The sequence below is a fragment of the Gadus macrocephalus genome, chromosome 22, assembly GCF_031168955.1.
Source record: "Gadus macrocephalus chromosome 22, ASM3116895v1".
Taxonomy (NCBI): domain Eukaryota; kingdom Metazoa; phylum Chordata; class Actinopteri; order Gadiformes; family Gadidae; genus Gadus; species Gadus macrocephalus.
In genome coordinates, this window is record NC_082403.1 from 4,823,548 (window position 1) to 4,843,316 (window position 19,769).

Genomic DNA, 19,769 nt, shown 5'->3' on the forward strand with positions numbered 1-19,769 from the left:
AACGCTGTTGTTTTTTATTGGTCGTCATGAAAAAAAACATAAGGGGTAACACTGTTGTTTTTATCGGTCGTTATGAAAAAAACATAAGGGGTAACACTGTCGTTTTTTATCGCCGTCATGAAAAAAAACATAAGGGGTAATGCAGTTGTTTTTTTATTGGTCGTCATGAAAAAAACATAAGGGGTAACACTGTCGTTTTTTATCGGTCGTCATGAAAAAAAACATAAGGGGTAACACTGTTGTTTTTATCGGTCGTTATGAAAAAAACATAAGGGGTAACACTGTCGTTTTTTATTGCCGTCATGAAAAAAAACATAAGGGGTAATGCAGTTGTTTTTTTATTGGTCGTCATGAAAAAAACATAAGGGGTAACACTGTCGTTTTTTATCGGTCGTCATGAAAAAAAACATAAGGGTTAACGCTGTTGTTTTTTATTGGTCGTCATGAAAAAAAACATAAGGGGTAACGCTGTTGTTTTTTATTGGTCGTCATGAAAAAAAACATAATGGGTAACACTGTTCTTTTTATCGGTCGTTATGAAAAAAACATAAGGGGTAACACTGTCGTTTTTTATTGGTCGTCATGAAAAAAAACATAAGGGGTAACGCTGTTGTTTTTTATTGGTCGTCATGAAAAAAAACATAAGGGGTAACGCTGTTGTTTTTTATTGGTCATCATGAAAAAAAAAAGGGGTAACACTGTCGTTTTTTATTGGTCGTCATGAAAAAAAACATAAGGGGTAACGCTGTTGTTTTTTATTGGTCGTCATGAAAAAAAACATAAGGGGTAACACTGTCGTTTTTTATCGCCGTCATGAAAAAAAACATAAGGGGTAACACTGTTGTTTTTTATTGGTCGTCATGAAGAAAAACATAAGGGGTTACGCTGTTTTTTTTTATTGGTCATCATGAAATAAAACACAAGGGGCCCTATTTTAACGGTCTGAAACGCAAGTGGGAAGCGCAAAGCGCAAGTAGCTTTGTGGGCGGTTCTACGGCGCTATCGCTATTTTACAGGCGGATAAATGACACTTGCGTCGCGGCGCAAGTGTCAAAAGGGTTGGTCTGAAGCAGTGTTTTTCTCATAAACTCATGTTTTTGAAAAAACCTACTATCAATTTACTCTTTTCATTGTCAATTAAGCCAGTTGAGCATTCTCAACTGATGGAATGCTCTGCGTCTTTAAAAGGGACACATTATTAAATATTCATTATTCCTTTCCGTAGCACAATTTCTCCTCCATAGACCCATGCTGTTTGTCTAGTTGTCTAAGGATAATAAAGGATACAATTAAGACAGACATCCTGTAACTGGATATATCACTTTCAGTGTTTATTTACATTTCTTATGGCGGTAAAATAATCTTTCGCTGTTGAACTATAAATACTCCATTTTAAACAAGGCCTGATAACCAATTTTATTAAAATACATCCTTCAAACCTTTTTTATAACGTAAAAGAAAAAAATCCGGATAAAATAGTCTCGTTTCCGATTTTTCAGTTAATAAAACATGCAAAGGCAAAAAAATATAATATGTCAAGCAACTGCTGTATATTCATAGAATGTGATGCTGTATGCAGGAAAATCTGACATAAAAAAAAGACACATAAGCTGGTAAAAACAGATACGGAATCGGTTGCCAGGGTGACGAAGCTTCGCAATTTTTCCCCAAATTACGCAAACCGACCCCATTCCAGCACTCTGTCTTCTTTACAGCAATAAACAGTAAGTCAAACCATAAAACAATCAAGATATTTTTCTCGAAGAGGAAACACAGAAAAAACAACACAAACACCGAAGCAAAACTGTGATACGGATTAAAACACATTACATATAATACACATTCAAACCATGTGAAGCCCTGTGCAAATCTCGATATTATTATTTTGACAGTGAATCTAGTTGCTATTGTGTTTAGATATGAACAGCCATGGCTGCAGGGAAGCGTAGCCGATTACACTTAACCATTGGTGGCGTGCTCATCTTTCAGTCATGCAACGAGCGGTTTACACCTCCGCCATCTCTTCTGACTTTCACCGTGTTAGTAAAGACTCTAGTTTATGAGGCACTTAGCATGGCTACAGCCTACCGGAAGCAGTTCATTTTTGTATTTGAATGCATTCAGATAAAAACACAGGATTAGATGTAACATTGAAAATTAACAACAAAACTCAGTAAGGATCTCGTTAAAAGTGAAAACGAAGGACGCTTTGCGGTGGAGATGTCCCTGTGTAGTGTGGGGATTCAGTCTAGGCTTCGGTCCGAAACAAGGCCTCGGCAAACAGGGTTTAGTGGAAGACAGCGGAGAAGAACTCTGGAGGAAGCATCTGAACAACCAGAGGATGGGAGTAGACAGAACAGTAATGAATCACACCAAACACTCAAAAGGCAGAACAGAACAGTATCATGAAAAAAAATCTTTGGTTATTCCTCTGCTACTTACATAATCAGGGTGTCGTGAAGTCAGGGATGTGGCATGTCTGTGGCAATCTTGATGAGTGATAAACATTTTTTGGCGACCTGGTGATTTTCTTCATGGTTGTGATGAGAGTGGTTTCCTTGTAATCCAGCGGTTAATTGTTGTTTATGTTGTCCGTTGTCTTTTTTGGTTCCAACTTGTTCTTGATGAGCAATGGAACATCCTCAGCATTTTGTTCAAGTTGGTTGGGCTAGGACGTAGAATTTCAGACTTTCTCTGCTCTGCAGATTGGCCTCCCATCTTTCTTTCTTTCACGATTAATACTCATTATAAATACACATGTACATAGCTCTGCTCAAACTGATTCCTCACGCAGAATTCCATGATCAGCATTTCAAAGCAATAAATGGATTATGGAGGTTTTTGGTTATATAATATGGCTGAAGAGAGGCCTCGTATGCTTGGAATTTTCCGAAAACACAAAAAATGTAAAAGCAAACTTTAAAAAATAAATGGAAGCTTTGTGATAAATGCTCGTAAATCAGGGAACAAATATCATATCTTCTTTGAATGTAAGTCAGAGTTTTAAAAGACTAAAAGAGTTCTTGAAAGACTATTCCTCAAATAACTACAATAGCTCCTATCCCATTCCAGCCAAACGCAGAGCAGAGTGAAGCCATTGTCCTTGTATGTAAAGTGAGGACTAAGATAAGCACTGGGGTTGTAATGTGGCCAACATATTCTCAACTGAGAACATTTCCATTCTGTGCCAGATATCAGTATCTGCGACTGTAGCTCGGAGAGCTGTAGGAGGCGGAGGACGAGGAAAAGGTGGTGCTGAAACTGGACCCTGTTGCATCAAAACTGCCTCTCCTCGAGCCAGACCTGGAGCCTGTCCTTGAACCGGTCCGTGAACCTGAGGCTGACCCAGACCCGCTAACACTGTAGGGACTGTAAAGGCCTTTGCTTGACTGAGAAGATGCTTCCAGTAGGCGTAAACCAGAGCCTTCTTCTACCATGCTTCGATCCAATGCATCCTTGTAAGAGATCTTCAGCTTGGTTTTGGGGCATGTGAGATACTTGGAGTACGCGCTCACATCTCTGAGTTTCGTTGCATTGCGTGTGTCCAAGGTACCCTTTTTCAGGGCATCATCTATGGAGACTCTGCCGGTTATTTCTGGCTCAATCAATCCACCAGTTAGATATTGAACTTCGAGGAATCGTTGACCGGCCTCGTAGTACAGCCAGCCTTTCTTCAGCGCTTGGGCTGCCGACATCCTGGTTTTGGTCCTGGGATCCTCAAAGCCATTGTAAGCCTTCTGAGCCAGATTGATGCGGTCCACCATGATCTTATCAACAAGGCCCTCGTTCATCGCGTCTGTAACGGCGTACTTCTCACCGGTGTTGGGGTCAATGATGCCTCCTGTGCAGGCCTGGGCTTCCAGCAACCGTTGACCTGTGATATTGTCCACAAGGTTCCTGTGAATGGCCTCTGTGATGGACACCTTCTCCAGTGTGTCTGTGTCCAGGATACCAGCGACTGGGCCGGTCTCCTCTGTCGGGTCATTCCAGGTTACGGCTGGGGTTTTTATCACGGGCACTGGACTATTGGAGTAAGACGAAGTGGAGCCAAATGACGAAGAGCGAGACCTGGCACCACTCATGTTTCCAGAGAGCATGTCGGCAAACTCTGTGATGGACAGGCTTCCGGCCCGGTACTGATCCAGAGCCGACTTGTCGATGAGACCCTTCAGTATGGCGTCGTCGATATCATACTGTCGCCCTGACCGTCTGTCAATGATGACCGACTTGACCACTCCATCTGACTGGGTGTTTGTAATTTCCTCCCATTCACACTCCTGCTCTGCCAGCTCCTGGTAGGTCTGCTGGTCGATTAGTCCCTTCTGATACGCCTCGTACACCGTCATCTCCTTGCCCGTCTCGGGATCAACGATGACCACCCTGCGTTTGCGCACGGATGACTTGGAGGACGTCTTCCTCTCGCGCTTCTTTTCTTTCATCAGCAGGAGGGCTAGGCCGGTCTCTGGGTCAATCATGCATCTCTCCATGAGCTGCAGGTAGGTGAGATTCTCCTCTGTGTTGGGGTCAAAGAAACCTTTGGTGTCATCCGACGGGTCGGTGAGAATTTCGTTCATCTCTTGGTCGAAGAGGCCGCGTTCATACGCCGCTTCAACAGGCAGGCGATGGCTCTGCTCTGGGTCGATGATTCCCCCGGTGGCAATCTGAGCCTCCAACAGGCGAATTCCATGATCCTTTAGGATGAGTCCCTTCTTCATGGCCTGGAATAGTGAGATGACCTTGCCGGAGTAGGGGTCCTTGTAGCCTGTTACTGCACGCTCAGCAGATAGTAGTTTGTCCTTAAACTCTTGGCCTACCACTCCCATTTTGACTGCATCTTGTACGTTGAGCTTCAGATTCTTAATTGGATCGATGACGTATCCCGTGGCGGCTTGAGCTTCTAGAAGCTCAAAGGCGGTTCCTGGTCTGATCATGTTCTTCTTCATCGCTTGGTAGATTGACAGGCGATCCTTACTAGATTCCACATAGACCCCAGCGATGCAACTGGTTCCCTCCAGGAACTTCTTCAGGGCTCGGCTGACCTCTTCCACCGAGATCAAACCCTCCATGAGGTCGTCGTACATCTTTTGGTCGATAATCTGAGAGCGAAGGAGCTCGTCGATGGTGATCTGCTTTCTGAGACCTTTGAAGAGAAGGTTCCTGTCTGCCAGGGACAGCAAACGCAAGCCACTCTCTTTATCGGGTTTGCATCTTTTCAACAGCTGGCCATAGGACTGTTTCTCATCGGTGGTGGGATCAGTGTAACCACGCACGTCGCCGATAGGGTCTGTTATCTTGTCGTGCGTCTCCTTGTTGATGTATCCACGTTGCATGGCAACATCTATAGGGAGATGGAAGTAATATTCGGGATCCAACAACCCACCGGTCGCAATCTGTGCCTCCAAAAGCCTGAGGGCATACTCTTCAGGCACAAGATCCTTTTTCACGGCCTGGAAAAGAGAAATAACTTTCCCGCTGTATGGATCCTTGTAACCCGTCACTGCCCTCTCTGCAGAGAGAAGTTTGTCGTGGATTTCAGGACCAACAAGTCCTTTGCGAACCGCCTCATCGACCGTGAGAAGTTCATCTTTCACTGGATCAACCATGAATCCTGTCGCTGCTTGGGCTTCGAGGAGGTTGAGGGCAATCTCAGGGCTTACGAGTCCTCTCTTCATTGCCTGGTAAATGCTAATTTTAGGAGGGTTGTCTGACATGATTCCAGCAATGCAGCCAGTACCGAAAAGATACTTTTTCACTGAGGGCGTCTCCATGACTTCACGTGGTGTCAGCTTCTCTTGCTTCAGCAGGTTGTAGGTTTGCAGGTCAATAATTCTAGCATTGTACAAGTCTTCGATAGTTACTCTTCTCCTTATAACATCGCATGACATGCTTTGATCCGTCCTCAGAACTTCCCTTTGTTCGATGATTTCGATGATGATGATAAGCATCCTGTCCTTTGAAATTTTCCCTGAGCGATATTGTTCCAAAAGACGGCGCCTTTCCTCTTCGGGAAGCATATTAGAGCCCATGACATCCCACAACGTCATTGATTTTCCGGCCCCACCCTCCTGAGGAATATCAATTTCTGTGTTTGCTAGCTCAGCCTGGGCTTGCTCCTCCGTGTACTGATAAGACGTTTCAGTTGGTGCAGGAACTTCAGCCTTTGTCAGACGCAGGTAGCACAGGCCAGAATCAGGATCTCGTGTAGATTTATCTAGCAGCTGCTTGTAGGTAACACTCTTGTTGGTGTTGGGATCAATGAAGCCTTTGACGTCACCTGAAGGCTCACTAAAGGATTTTGCCATCTGTTTGTTGAGACAACCACGCTGAATTGCCACGTCAGTGGGTACACGATGGCTGCTGACTGGATCAATGATACCACCCGTGGTCAACTGAGCTTCCAGAAGGGGAATGGCATGCTCTCGTAGGACTAGTTCCTTCTTCATGGCTTGGAACAGAGAGATCTTGTTGCCGGTGTATGGGTCTTTGTATCCGGTCACAGCTTTTTCGGCTGAGAGAAGCCTTTCATGAAGCTCTGGGCCAACCACTCCTTCCTTTACAGCGTCGTCAACGGTAAACTTCTGATTTTTGATAGCATCAATCATGAAACCTGTGGCAGCTTGGGCCTCCAGCAGTGAAAGCCCGGTGCTTTCTTGTAAAGTATTGTTTTTCATTGCTTGGTAAATGCTTAGTTTCTCTTTTGATTTCTCCATAAGGACACCAGCGATGCTGTCTGTTCCTTGCAAGTACTTCTTGACCTTGTCAGTGTCACTCACTTCTTTAGGTTGCTTCTTGCCCTCTTGGAGTTGATCAAATGTAGCCTTATCAATGATGTTGGCATCAAATAGTGAGCTTGCAGTGACAGATGAGCGAAGTCCCTTAAAGCAGGTATTTTCTTTTGCTACCTCCTCTCGTTCCTCAACCATAGTAACAACAAGGGTAATCAGCCGTTCAATGGTCACGTATCCCGTTCTGTACTGTCGAATCAGCTCTATTCTTTGCACCTCGGTGATGTACTCAGAGTTGATGATCTCCCAAATTGTGACTTTTCTTCCCTTGAAGGGTCCATAATCTAGTTCCATGGTGGTATGGTCCAAAGCCTCCTGAGTTTTAGCTTCAGTCATCTCTTTCGACTTGATTGCTTTTTTGGAAGTAGAGGACAGTGGAAGTAAAGGAAGCCCAGTCTCTTTGTCCGTGATGCATTTCTTCAGCAACTGAGCGTAGGATGCCTCTTCCTGTGAGTTGGGATCGTAGAACACTTTGGTTTCATCCGTGTTTTTGTTCAGGCTGTTGCTCATTTCGTCGTTGAAGTATCCCCGTTTGCAGGCAACCTCGTGAGGAATACGATAGCTTTTAACAGGGTCAATCACTCCTCCGGTGGAGATCTGTGCTTCAAGCAGACGAATGCCGTGGTCTTTCTTTATAAGGCCCTTGGTCATGGCTTCGAACAAAGATACAGTCTTCCCCGTGTATGGGTCTTTGTAGCCATTGACTGCCCTTTCAGCAGACAGAAGTTTTTCATGAAGCTCAGGACCGACAAGCCCTGACTTAACGGCTTCATCTACGGTGACTTTCTCATTTTTGACCGGGTCAATTATGAATCCAGTCGCTGCTTGGGCTTCGAGAAGATTCACTGCGGTTTCTGGTGACAGAAGCTCCTTCTTCATAGCTTCATAGAAAGGCATTTTCTTCTTGTTTGATTCGTTCATCACCCCTGCGATGCTGTGTGTTCCTTTAAGTGCCTTCTTGACTGAATCGCTTTCAGAAATTTCCTTGACCGTTATCTCTCCGTTGCTTAACTTGTTGAACACGTCTTTGGTGATGACCTTGGCTTCCAAAAGCTCACTGGAAGACACTTGGTTCCTCAGACCTTCAAAAACATTTTCATTCTTCTTCTCTTTGTCTTCCATGACAGTAATGACAATTTTAATTATCTTTTCCACTGTGATTTTTCCAGTTTTGTACTGACGAATCAATTCCCTCCTTTGTTCTATAGTGAAATATTCAGAGTTAATGACTTCCCAAATAGTGACTGTTTTACCTTTGAATCTCCCGAAAGGCACAGTGACATTAGCCTTGCTGAGTAAATCTTGAGTCTCTTGGTCTGTGTATGTGGACTCACTTTGAGCTGCTCTCTCCGTTACTGGAAGGACCAACAGGCCTGTTTCTGCATCCTTAGAACACTTATCAAGGAGCTGTGTGTAAGTGAGATGCTCCTGAGTGCTAGGATCAATGAATAACTTGCAGTCCTCACTTGGCTCAGTGAGTTTCTTATTCATTTCTTCATCAAACTGACCCTGGGTGTAGGCCAATTGAAGAGGAACTCTATGACTGTGGACAGGGTCAATAATTCCTCCCGTGGCTAGCTGTGCATCCATTAGTTTTACGGCTTGGTCCCTTTCAATGAGTCCCTTCTTCATAGCCTCAAAGACAGAGATCTTGACCCCGGTGAAGGGATCTTTAAAGCCGGTGGCTGCTCTCTCTGCCGAGAGCATCTTGTTATGGAGTTCAGGGCCTATGAGCTCTTCCTTTACAGCCTCATCCACAGACAACACTTTGTTTTTGAGTGGATCCACTATGTAACCAGTAGCCGCCTGAGCTTCCAAGAGCATTTCGGCAATGTTGGTTTCAATCTTCTTCTCTTTCATGGCCTGATAGACACTCATTTTCTGTTTGGATGGGGTTAATATGGCCCCAAGACAGTTCTGGCCTTTAAGACATGATCTAACCTTATCCGTTTTCCCCAATTCTTGCGCAGTGACCTTGCCTTTCTTCAGTTTGTCAAACTCCTTTTTGGTGAGAACACCAATGTCATGGAGTCTTCCGGCTGGAACCTTCTCCCTGATTCCATCGAAGGCTAAATGTGAATCCATATCCTTCTTGGCGCTGTCCAAGTCATCTGAGCCGTTGAACACTTTCTTAGTGGTATCCACGGTTACAGCAACAATCTTCTCTTGAGGGACACCAGCTTGACCAGTGGTCACCTTGGTCTTCGATGGTGCTGGTTTTGGAGCAACCTCGAGCTCATGCAGTTTCTCCTTGAGCTTCTTGTTCTCCTCCGCCAGAGTCTTCTCTTGATCAAGACGCCTCTTCTCAAGCTCCTCCATCTCTTTCTGTTTCTTTTTCATCTCGTCCTCTGCGTTCTTTTGCTTTTTCAAGGCGGCATCCATGGCGGCCTGAAGCTTCTTATTCTCCTCTTCCATTTGCTTCTGCTGACGTTCCTGCTCGTCCTTCAGGGCCTTGGCCTTTGCCACCTCATCAGCAAACTGCTTCTCAAGCTTATTCTTCTCCTCTTCAATGCCCTTCTCTCTCTTGAGCAGCAGCGCCTTCTCCGTTAGGAACGACTGCTGGAGACTCGTCGTCTCTTGCTTGATTTGCTCCCGCTGGGCATCGGCCATCTGTGTACCAAAATAAGAACAAAATACAACAGTGAGACATTAATAAACATCTATTTGATTTTATTAAAGGATATGGCGATTGGAAATGCCAGAAGTAAACAACATATCATGCAATGCGTACATTGCATTAAATTGCATTTAGAATAAGCAAATATTTCTGTGCTAAAATATGTGAAAACTCCATGGTAAATACATTTATAAAGGGAATCGTGACTACCAAAGATACTTTCAAGTTTTTGTTAGAACAGCATGTAAACCTATATTCCATACCTTTTTAGATTTGTTTTGAAGTTCCTCTGCCTCCCTTTTCAATTGCTCCCTCTCCTTTTCAAGGTCGGTGATGGCTTTCCGCAAGTCATCGGCCTCCTTGGTGCTCTGCAGTCTCTGCACTTCCAGCTTCTCCACCACAACCTTTTCCTGAGCGAGCGATTCTTTCTGCTGAAGTTGAACTCTTATTGTCTCGGCCTGAATCTTGAACTTCTTGGCCTCCTCCTCAGCCTTTGTCTGGGCTTGGCTGAGCTCCCTTACCCTCAGTTTCAGTTTCTCGGCCTCCGCTGAGGCATCGAGCTGCCTCTTACGCTCCGCCTCGAGGGATTTCTGGAACCCTTCGGTCTCCTCGTCCAGGCGCCGCTGCATCAGTTTTTTGTCCTCCAGTAATTTCTGAGCGTTTTCCTGTGCCTCGTTCTTCTGTTTCTGGAGCTCCACAGCCTGTGCTTTCAGTTTGGTAGCCTCTTGGATCGCCTGCATCTTCTCTTTCAGCATCTTCTCCGCAAGGGCCCGCTGTTCGGCAAGGTCCGCCTCCGCAATCTGCCTCAGCCTCGCCGTTTCCTGAGCTTCCACGCTAAGCCTGGCGGCCTCCTCTGCGAGGCTCTTCATCTTCTCGGCTTCCTCCGCAAGGAATTTCTGCGTGCCGTCTTTGTCTTTCTTCATCAGACGCTTATTTTCCACCTCTATCTTCAGCTTGAGTTTCAACAGCTCCTCCATCTGGCTCTTGACCCTGGTGAGCTCCTCTTCCACCAGGGCTTTTTGTTTGACGGCATCGCTGACCTCGGCCTTGAGCCGCTGCAGCTCTTCATCCAGGACAGATTTCTGCTTATCGGTCTCATCTAGACGAAGTTTTACCTTCGTCAACTCCTGCTCAACGACGGACTTCTGCTTGAGTGTTTTCTCTGCATGTTTTTTGTGCTTGGCCATCTCAGCGTCTGCCTGCTTTTTCTGTTCCAGAGCTGCTGCCTCGGCCTCTGCCCGCTTGGCGGCCTCCTGTTCGGCCTCCTTCCTAAGTCTCTCTGCGTCCTTTTGAGCCTCAGCTTGTTTGGCAGCCTCAGCCTCTGCAGCCTTCTTCTGCTTTTCGGCCTCTTCGGCTTTCTGCCGAAGTAACGCAGCCTCCTTTTCAGCTTTCTTCTTTGCCTTTTCCGCAGCCAGGGCAAGTTTCTTGGCGTTTTCGTACTCCTCTTTCAGTTTAGCCTGTGCCAGAGTGTCCTCTTTCTTCTGGTTTAGAACATCCTGTGCATTCAGTTCTGCAGCAGTGCATTTCTGTGCAGCCTCCTTTGCCAGGACGATCTGTTTCTCAGCCTCTTTGTCTGCCTGTTCCTTCTGCTTTTTCGCTTCGGCGGCCTTCGCCTTGAGGCGTTCGACTTCGTCCTGAGCCACTTTACGTTGTCGAGCTGCCTCTTGCTCTGCGGCGGAGATCCTCTTGACCTTCTCCTCTGCCTCTTTCCTCTTCTTCTCTTCCTCGGAAGCAAGCTTCTTCATTTTGTCTGCCTCTTCCTCGGCTTTGAGCTTGCTCTTTTGGCTCTCCTCCGCAATGGTCTTCAGCTTGTTTAACTCCTTCTCCAGGTCTAGCTTGCCCTTTGAGGCCTTCTCAAAGTTGATCTTAAGGATGTGGATCTCCTCTTCGACCACCTTTCTCTGGCGAACGGTTTCTTCCACAATCTGCTTCTGCCTCACAAGTTCAGAATCAGAAGAGGTCTTCAGCAGTATGATCTTCTCCTCTATGTCCTGCTTGTGTTGAGATGCCTGGTCTTCCAGCAACTTCCTCTGATAGGCCTCCTCCTCTGCTTTGCGTTTCAGCCTTTCATTCTCTGCTTCTTTGTCCTTCAGGGCGATCTCCGCTTCAGTCTTCAGACGAGTCGCCTCGTTTATAGCGGCCAGCTTCTCCTTGAGTATCTTCTCAGCCTCGGCCCTCTGGCGAGCGGCCTCTTCCTCCGCCACCTGCCTCTGCTTCTTGGCCTCTTCTGCCACGGACCTCAGCCGGGCCGCCTCTTCTGCCAGATGCTTCATCTTCACCACCTCCGTCTCGAGCAGCTGCTTGCTTTTCTCGGTGCTGGACATCGACTCGGACACCGCCTTGTTCTTCAGCGTGAGGAGCTCGTCCATCTCGCCTCGGACCTTGGCCAGCTCGTCCTCCAGCTGTTTCCTCTGGTTCTGCGCAGAGTTCACCTCGTTCTTGAGACGCTGAAGCTCGTTGTCCAGAAGGGTCCTCTGTTGCTCAGCGTGTTCAGAGTCAGCCTTGAGTCGGATGCACTCCTGCTCCGCAGACAGTTTCTGTTGGGCAGTTTGTTCCGCCAACTTCCTCTGTTTCTCCAGCTCCTTCTCTGCGTTGTCCTTCTGCTTGAGCGCCGCCTCCTCGGCCTTGGCCTTCTTCTTGGCGTCCTTCTCGGCGTCCACCTTCTGCCGCTCCGCTTCCTCCTGGGCCTGGCTCTTCTTGAGGGCCTCCTCCTCGGCCTGGAGCCTCAGGCGCAGAGCCTCGTTGGCCTTCTGCCGCCACATCTCCAGCTCCTTCTCGGCATTCTCCCGGGCGTTGTTGGCCTCCTCCTGCTGCTTCTTGAGCAGCTCGGCCTCGCCCTGCAGCTGAAGAACGGTGCCCTGCTCCCTCTTCAGGGACTCCGCCAGTCGGGTCGCCTGCTCGTCGAACGCCATGCGCTTGCTCTGCAGCTCCGTGGCGGCGCTCTTCTGGGCCACCTCCTCGACCAGCATCACCTGCCTCTTCTTCTCCTCCTCCGCCTGTTTCATACGCCTCTCCGCCTCCTCCGCTTGCATTTTGAACTTCTGCAGGTCGTCCATGGCCTTCTGCTTCTGTTTGGAAGCTTCTTTCTCCGCCTCGGATTTGCGCTTGAGCTCCTCCTCTGCGTTCTTCTTCTTCTGCGTCTCCTCGGCCACCTGCTTCCTCAGCCTTTCGGCCTCGTCCTGCGCGGCTTTGCGTAGCTTCTCCGCCTCGTTGGCCATGTTCTTGAGTTGGCCCAGCTCCCCTTCGGCGGTGGTCTTCTGCCTTATGGTGGTCTCCAGCTGGAGCCGTATGATGTGGATCTCCTCTTCGATCTTGGTGCGACTCAGCAGGGCTTCCTCCACCTGCTGGTTCTTGGCCTTGATCTCCTGCTCTGAGAGGCTCTTGAGCTGGTGGAGCTCCACCTGGATGTTCTGCTTCTGCTTCTCCGCGTCCACGGCCACGTCTTGCCTGCGGTTCACCTCATCGTTCATCTGTTGTTTCAGGGCTTGGGCCTCTTGCTGGGCTTTGGCCACGGCTTTGGCGTGGGCGTCGGCCAGCTGCTTCTGCTTCTCCAGCTCCGCCTCCATCTCGGCCAGCTTCCTCTTCTCCTCCTCCTTCAGTTTCTCAGTGGCTTTCTGCATTGGTACAAGCAAAGAAAGGGCAAAGGGGGGAAAGACAATATTAGGAATGACATAGAGATATTAGGGTTAGGGTTCCTTCACAGTAAGCTGTCACGTACAAATGTCCAATATATGAAAATTACAGAAATGGCAAAAAAACAATAAACGGCTAAAAGTCTATACATATTAAGTTATACTTCATTTGATACACATACGGGATGATCCTCACGCCAAGACACAACACACACCTGGAACCACAAATCACTTCATGCAAGAGATATTATATTGAATATTTTCCGATATAAAAGCATTTTTTATCACTTGACATCTCCATTATTTATCATGTATATATCTACACTTGACAGTGCAAATATCTGACATATGGAACTCTCTTTTCTTATAATACGTTTTATTGAAGAATAAACCTCTGGAACTTTACGATTAAAATAATTGTTGTAACTGTACGGTTTAAAAGTTTATACTTAAACAAGCTACTTTGAATATAAGTATGAATCTTTTAATTGTTAAAAGGCACACTTTTAATTGTTAAAAGGCACCCTTTGTCTCTGAACCTATGGTTTGGACATGAACGTGTTACTCTCAGGTTGAGGATATGAAAAGTATTTGGAAACAGATAAGCAGGAAATAAGCTGCATGCAAAGAGGTCATGGCTGGGGTGACAGTGACAGGTGGAATGGCAAGGGAAGCCACTGCAGACAAAGACCTTCTTTGATAAACCGTACTGTAGCAGGTATATAATATAATACACATGACATGACGTCACAGATGGTTTGGTGGATTAGGTAAACTTCAAGAGATGCGAGTATGGATGGTTCAGTGTATTTTCAGTATATGGAATTCCTAAAGGGAAGATTTAGAATTCACCGGAACCTATCCTACTTTATACAAATAAAGTAGCAAGCAGGTAAATGGATGGTCGAATGGTCTTCTATCTAATGATAGAAGACAAGAAGTAAAAAAAATGTCAGCCAATTGTTACAGAGCATGTTCTTGCAGTAACCCTAAATATATACTGTATATATATTTATAAATATATATTTATTATTCAGATAGGCTCCTTTGAATCCCCAACCTTCTCTTCGAACAGGGACCGCAGGTCTGATGCAGAGAAAGATGGTAGAGGGCTTTTATTTTGTTAATACCTGCCGCTTAGGGGTTTACTCATGTCTTTAGCGCCCAAACATGACTAACATTCATCATGACAAAGCACTGGCAAGCAAGGGAAGCAAAGAAGATACCATGTTAGAAAGTAGAGGAGAGGGGGGTAACTGAAAGGCTCATCAGTAAGGTACAAGTACATTTGAAGAGAAGCCTCGACACCTATACTTTAAAGAGTAACCAAATACTGAAATTTCATAGAAGTTTCATTTTTGTATTATTATTGCCTCAAATGAATGTCAATGAATCCCAATGACCACACAAGATGATGACTATGAACAATGAGGACTATCCATTCATTAGAGACAATGCTATTCATTACATATCAATTATACAATCTTCCAGAGTTTGGTCACTCTCTAAAGGACTGCTGTGGAGACAAAAGGGTTGAACAAAAAACAGCTAACGGTCACGGAGGACACACAGCAGAAGGGCTCAGTGGATGCGCTGTGACCCTGAAGGCTCCCCAATCAAGGAGTGTTGCAAATCATTATAAATGATAGGTCTCGTGGAATTGTATTATATTTCCATATTCATTCCTTACTTCCATATAACTTTATTTCACATTGATTATTATTTCTTATCTCTTCTCTTTTTAATGGATTAACACATTTGAACATTTAGCTGCCAGTGTTCAGCGTGACGGGGTGTCGTTACCTCCTCGTCCTCTAGGCGGCGCTGTGTATTGATGATGAACAGGATGTACTGGCTATTGAGCGTCATCAGTTCGCTGTAGCGGGTCCGCAGGGTGACGTACTGGAGGACAAAAGGCGGGAAAACACACGTCTCAGACCTCGATGTTCAAACCGAAATCTTGGCATTTGTTCGAAACACTTCAGAAACACATACAGAAGTATCAACCATGGAAGTGAACAATATACGAAAGCGCAAATGAATGTCGCCACGATGACTGACCTCTTGGATGATGTCATCAGAGGCAGACTCCATCTTGGTCTTCTTCAGGGGAGAAGCGATGGGATCCTGCATAGCTTTATAGGTCACCACCTGAAGTTCATAGTCCTATAGAAGTGAACCCAACAGTATTAACCCATAAACTCAGGAAACAATGGGGAGAGTGGTGTTTCGTTATATAAGAATGATAAAAACAACATGATTGGTCCATACCTTGACTGCATCGATGTATGCTTTAGCATATTTCTGGCAATCTTCTATTTTGTCTTTGTTGGTTTCAATCTCCTCCTGGAGTATCTGTAACCAACAACAAAAATATGTTTTTACAGGTTACATGAGTTAGGTTTCTCTCAAATTTGCTTTGAAAGGATATCTGTTAATTTGGAGGAAGCGTTTATCCAGTTTCTTAAGGTACTAACGAGTGCCTACATTCTTACCATTAGCCATCCAAGTGGAAATCCAACCCCTGACCGTGGCAGTGTTACCCCCCTTGCTCTACCAGTTGAGACACACAGGACCACCATGCTACCGCCTACTGCAGCTGCTAGCTACAGTTAAATAAGCTAGGCTACACCGTAGAAAACGAGCTAGGCTGCAACATTTAAATGCGCTGGGCTACAACATCCAAACAAACTACCTTCTCCTGCTTGAGCTGCTGGCCCAGGGCCTTGCCGTCTCCGATGGGCAGGGCCTGGATGTCCTCCTGCCTCTGCTTGGCCTCGCGGAGCCACACCATCAGCTCCTCGTAGCTGCCGTGGTACGAGCGCATCTGGCGGCCCAGCAGCTCCAGCTCCCGCTGCCTCAGGTCCATCTGCACGAACACGGCCTGCCAGCGCTCCAGCAGGCCGCCCACCAGGTGGCGGTAGTGCTCCAGGTCGGCGTCGCGCTCGCTGTGCACGCGCGTCATGCGCTCGTTGATGCCGCCCGCCTTCTTCAGCTCGTCCTGCAGGCGGTCAAACACCCCCTGGTCCTCCTCCGCCTCCCCACGCATTTTCTGTAAGGAGGAGGTGGTGGGTGAGGAAGAGGTGGAGGATGATGGTGGTAATGGTGCTACTGCAAGGGGCAGCTGCTAGCAAAGTGGCCGCTAGAATAGACATGCTAGCGTAGTCACTGCTAGTGTAGTTACTGCTAGCATAGTCACTGCTAGCACAGTGGCGCTGAGCATCGTGGCTTTAAGCGCCATGGTGTTAGAATTAGTGTGGGCTAGCATCCCTATAGGATAATGGCCACTAGCATAGTGATGCTAACTAGCATATCGATGCTAGTCACTGCTAGCATAGTGGCGCTGAGCTTCGTGGCCTGAAGCATACTGGGGACTGATGGCCCCAGTACGGTTTTACGTAAAGATTTGAATAACACATTTTGAAATAATGCTGCTATGGTTAGGTATTGCTATGAGTTAACAGAGACTCTTCAAAGGTTGCGACGAGGCTATCAAAGTAGGCCATCAAGCCTAATTACATGTGTAAACTTGATCCTCTTGATTATGTCCTCCATAAACCAGATGAATGAGATAAACAAAGAGCCTCCTCCTCGTACCTTGAGCTGGCTGCGGTAGTTCTCCACCTCCTTCTTGTCGGTGGGAACCTTGTTGACGTCACGCAGCCGCGTCTCGTAGGTCTTCAGCGTGTCTTCGGCGTCCTTGGTGTTTCGTATCACCACGTCGATGGTCTTCAGCCTGAGGGGGGCACATGCACACGCTTGTCAACAACCGTTCACCCTGATTTTTTGTTGTCATTCCTGGGAAATAGTTCGAGTTGTATCTGGGTGTAAGGCATCTAAGGTGTGAGTCGGTGGGTGCATAATAGTGAGTGAGTAGGTGGGTGGCAGGAGGTGACAGAGGAGGTGAGAGAGGAGGTGAGGGAGGAGGTGAGGGAGGAGGTGACAGAGGAGGTGAGGGAGGAGGTGACAGAGGAGGTGAGGGAGGAGATGACGGAGGAGGTGAGAGAGGAGGTGAGGGAGGAGGTGACGGAGGAGGTGACGGAGGAGGTGGCGGAGGAGGTGGCGGAGGAGGTGACAGAGGAGGTGAGAGAGGAGGTGACGGAGGAGGTGACGGAGGAGGTGACGGAGGAGGTGACGGAGGAGGTGAGGGAGGAGGTGACAGAGGAGGTGAGAGAGGAGGTGAGGGCGGAGGTGATGGAGGAGGTGGAGATCAGGCCCTTACTTGTCCAGGTAGACGGAGGACAGGCTGTAGACGTGCTCCATCTTGTTGAGGGTGAAGTCGAGCTCGGAGCGCAGCAGGGGGGCGGTGCTGCCCTCCTGGGGGGACGCCAGCACCTCCTCCGTCTTCTCCGTCACGCCGCTCAGCTCCTTCCTCAGACCCTCCAGCTCCGACTGGACTTTCTGTGGACGACACGTGAGCCCAAGAGTTCTTTAAGTTGTATTTATAGTAGTAAGTAAGAGCATGCATACCCCACCCACACACACCCACACCCACAAACACAGACACAGACACATACACAGCCACCGACGGACAGACAGACAGACACAGAGGGACACACACACACAGACTTCTAAAGGCATGATACATTGAACCCCTTTATCACATTTTGTAGCTTAACTCGCTTGAGTTTAAGTAACTAACTTGCTTGAGTTCAAGACACGCATTCCTTCACACCTGCCTTTTTAAAAGCACTTCACTCACTTTTTTAAACCGTTATCCTTGACAATGGCATCAATTTGTTTCATGCTTGTGTGTACATCACATCACAGTACAAGTGTCTCCTAGAAAAGCATTATTTAATGCTTGGGCCCCGTCCCCCGGTGATGACATCACCCGGGGGGGGGACGTCGTTCTCACCATCTGCTCGGCGGTCTTGAGGGCGCAGGCCTTCAGGGGCTCCTTGTCCACGGGCTGGCGGAGGCGGGTGACGGTGCGGTGCTCACAGCCCTCCAGCCGAAGCCGGAGGTCTTTGATGCGGGTCAGGTACACCTTGCAGAAGGACTCCTCCTGTTCACCTGCTCGGGGGAGGGGGTGGAGGGGGGAGGGGGGGAGGGGGGAGGAGGGGGGGGGGAGACACAGGGTGTGAGTGTGTGTCTGTCGACCGACGGTGGAGTGGGTGTGGATAAGAGTGAGGGTGTGCGTGGAGGTGTGGTTAGGAATTACTGACTGTGTTTGTAGTGGTTGATTTTGTTGTTGTTGTTGTTGATGTTGTTGTAGTAATGGGACAGGGAAGGGTCAGCGATGAAGAGTTTCATTGCAGAAGGGATATTTACAAATAACTGTAAATTCATTAAATGTTGATATTGATCTAAATATAAAGATCCAAGCAATCCAGTAGGACAACCGAAAGCCAAAGAAATGCTTTACGTTCTATCATTATTGTTTAATATGCTTGAGCTGCTCCCCCCGCGACCCGACCCCGGATAAGCGGACGAAGATGAGATGAGATGTAATTATTTTTATTTTTATTAATTTTAAGAAAAATATAAGTTTGATTCCCTGTTCGACAATGAAACCCTTCAAGGGGAATTGTGTGTAATTGGACATTAATCAGAGTCAGAAATGATTATAAATGTTTTCTGAAGGCCCAGGTGTGATCAGGGTGTCTTGATTAGTGAGTGGAGGTTTAATCAAACAGTAAACGTTCAAACTTCAACATTAACACACACACGGCGTTGGTAGGAAACACACTGATTCATGCAGAACTCGCTGCACATCAAGTATCAATCCAACACTGTTTTGACACTGATTGGCATAATCATTGACATTGATTTTGGAACATAAAACCATGCTTCTGATAACAGGAATGCAACGACAGAACGGCAGAATCAACAACAGAGGATTAGGACGGAGGCGGGTATTACTCTTAGGACGAGGACGGGGATGATTATTGATTATCATGACGAAGTCACGAACAAAACGAAAATGCAAGTTCAAACAATGCACACGGCGGCTCAGCCAAATCAAACCATGAAACAAGCCAAAGTGATACCTTACCTCCCACTGCTGGCACATAGCCTGCAACGTGAATCAAACGGTCAAACAGTGGCAGCAAAAAAACAAACCAGCTGGTTGGCCTTATGAGGATGACCGACGCAAACAGGTCAGCCGTGAACAGCCGGCATTTAAATAACGAACAAATAAATCATAATAATGTGGCGGCTAACAAACGAAGCCTTGGGTTGGGGAGTGCTTGTTTTGCGGGGGTTTGGTGGAGGGGGGTGGCTGTGGGGGGGGGCGGGGTTAAGCGGAACACACCTTGCTCCACGGAGGTGACCAGGGAGTTGTATCGCTGGTTGGCCTTGTTGTAGCCGCCCTCCACCTGCATGCGGTCCTCCGCTCCGAACATCTGGGAGTCCTGGCTGTCCAGCAGGAAGGCCTGGTAGTGGAGCTCCAGGTTCCTCAGGGCCAGGCGGTACTCCTCCACCTTCAAGGTCTTGAACTGGACCGAGGGAGGGGGGGGGGGGGGGGGGGGGGGGGGGGGAGGGAGGGGGGAGGGAGGGAGGGAGGGGAGAGGTGGAGTGAGGGAGGGGATGGAGAGAGGAGAGGAGGAATGGAGGGTTGAGAGGAGGAGTGGATAGAGAAGGAAGGGAGGAGACGAAGGATAGGAGAGATGAAGAGAGAAGAGTTTAGGAAGAGGCGCATCTACAAACATTTTCCATGCATCAGTATAATTATATTTTTGATCAAGGCATTCAATGTAAGGGGCCAGAATATGTAATTAATTATCTCTT

At 47.3% G+C, this 19,769-nt stretch overlaps 1 protein-coding gene across 5 annotated transcripts in view; it reads right to left on the minus strand.

Moving 5' to 3' along the window:
- Positions 1-1,306: 1,306 nt before the first annotated feature.
- Positions 1,307-19,769, minus strand: part of pleca (plectin a) — a 47,043-nt gene continuing 28,580 nt past the window's right edge. For 3 of the 5 annotated variants that reach the window (XM_060043143.1, XM_060043142.1, XM_060043141.1), the window contains 12 exons: positions 19,294-19,477; positions 19,033-19,053; positions 17,893-18,050; positions 17,257-17,435; positions 16,632-16,770; positions 15,730-16,086; positions 15,306-15,389; positions 15,096-15,200; positions 14,838-14,936; positions 9,666-13,016; positions 2,443-9,395; positions 1,307-2,326 (listed from right to left, as the gene is read on the minus strand). In XM_060043143.1, the coding sequence (XP_059899126.1) occupies positions 3,195-9,395; positions 9,666-13,016; positions 14,838-14,936; positions 15,096-15,200; positions 15,306-15,389; positions 15,730-16,086; positions 16,632-16,770; positions 17,257-17,435; positions 17,893-18,050; positions 19,033-19,053; positions 19,294-19,477 (10,878 nt within the window). In that variant the 3' untranslated portion in view covers positions 1,307-2,326; positions 2,443-3,194. The remainder of the gene's footprint in view (positions 2,327-2,442; positions 9,396-9,665; positions 13,017-14,837; positions 14,937-15,095; positions 15,201-15,305; positions 15,390-15,729; positions 16,087-16,631; positions 16,771-17,256; positions 17,436-17,892; positions 18,051-19,032; positions 19,054-19,293; positions 19,478-19,769) is intronic. The other 2 variants (XM_060043145.1, XM_060043144.1) reach the window with 1 other exon arrangement.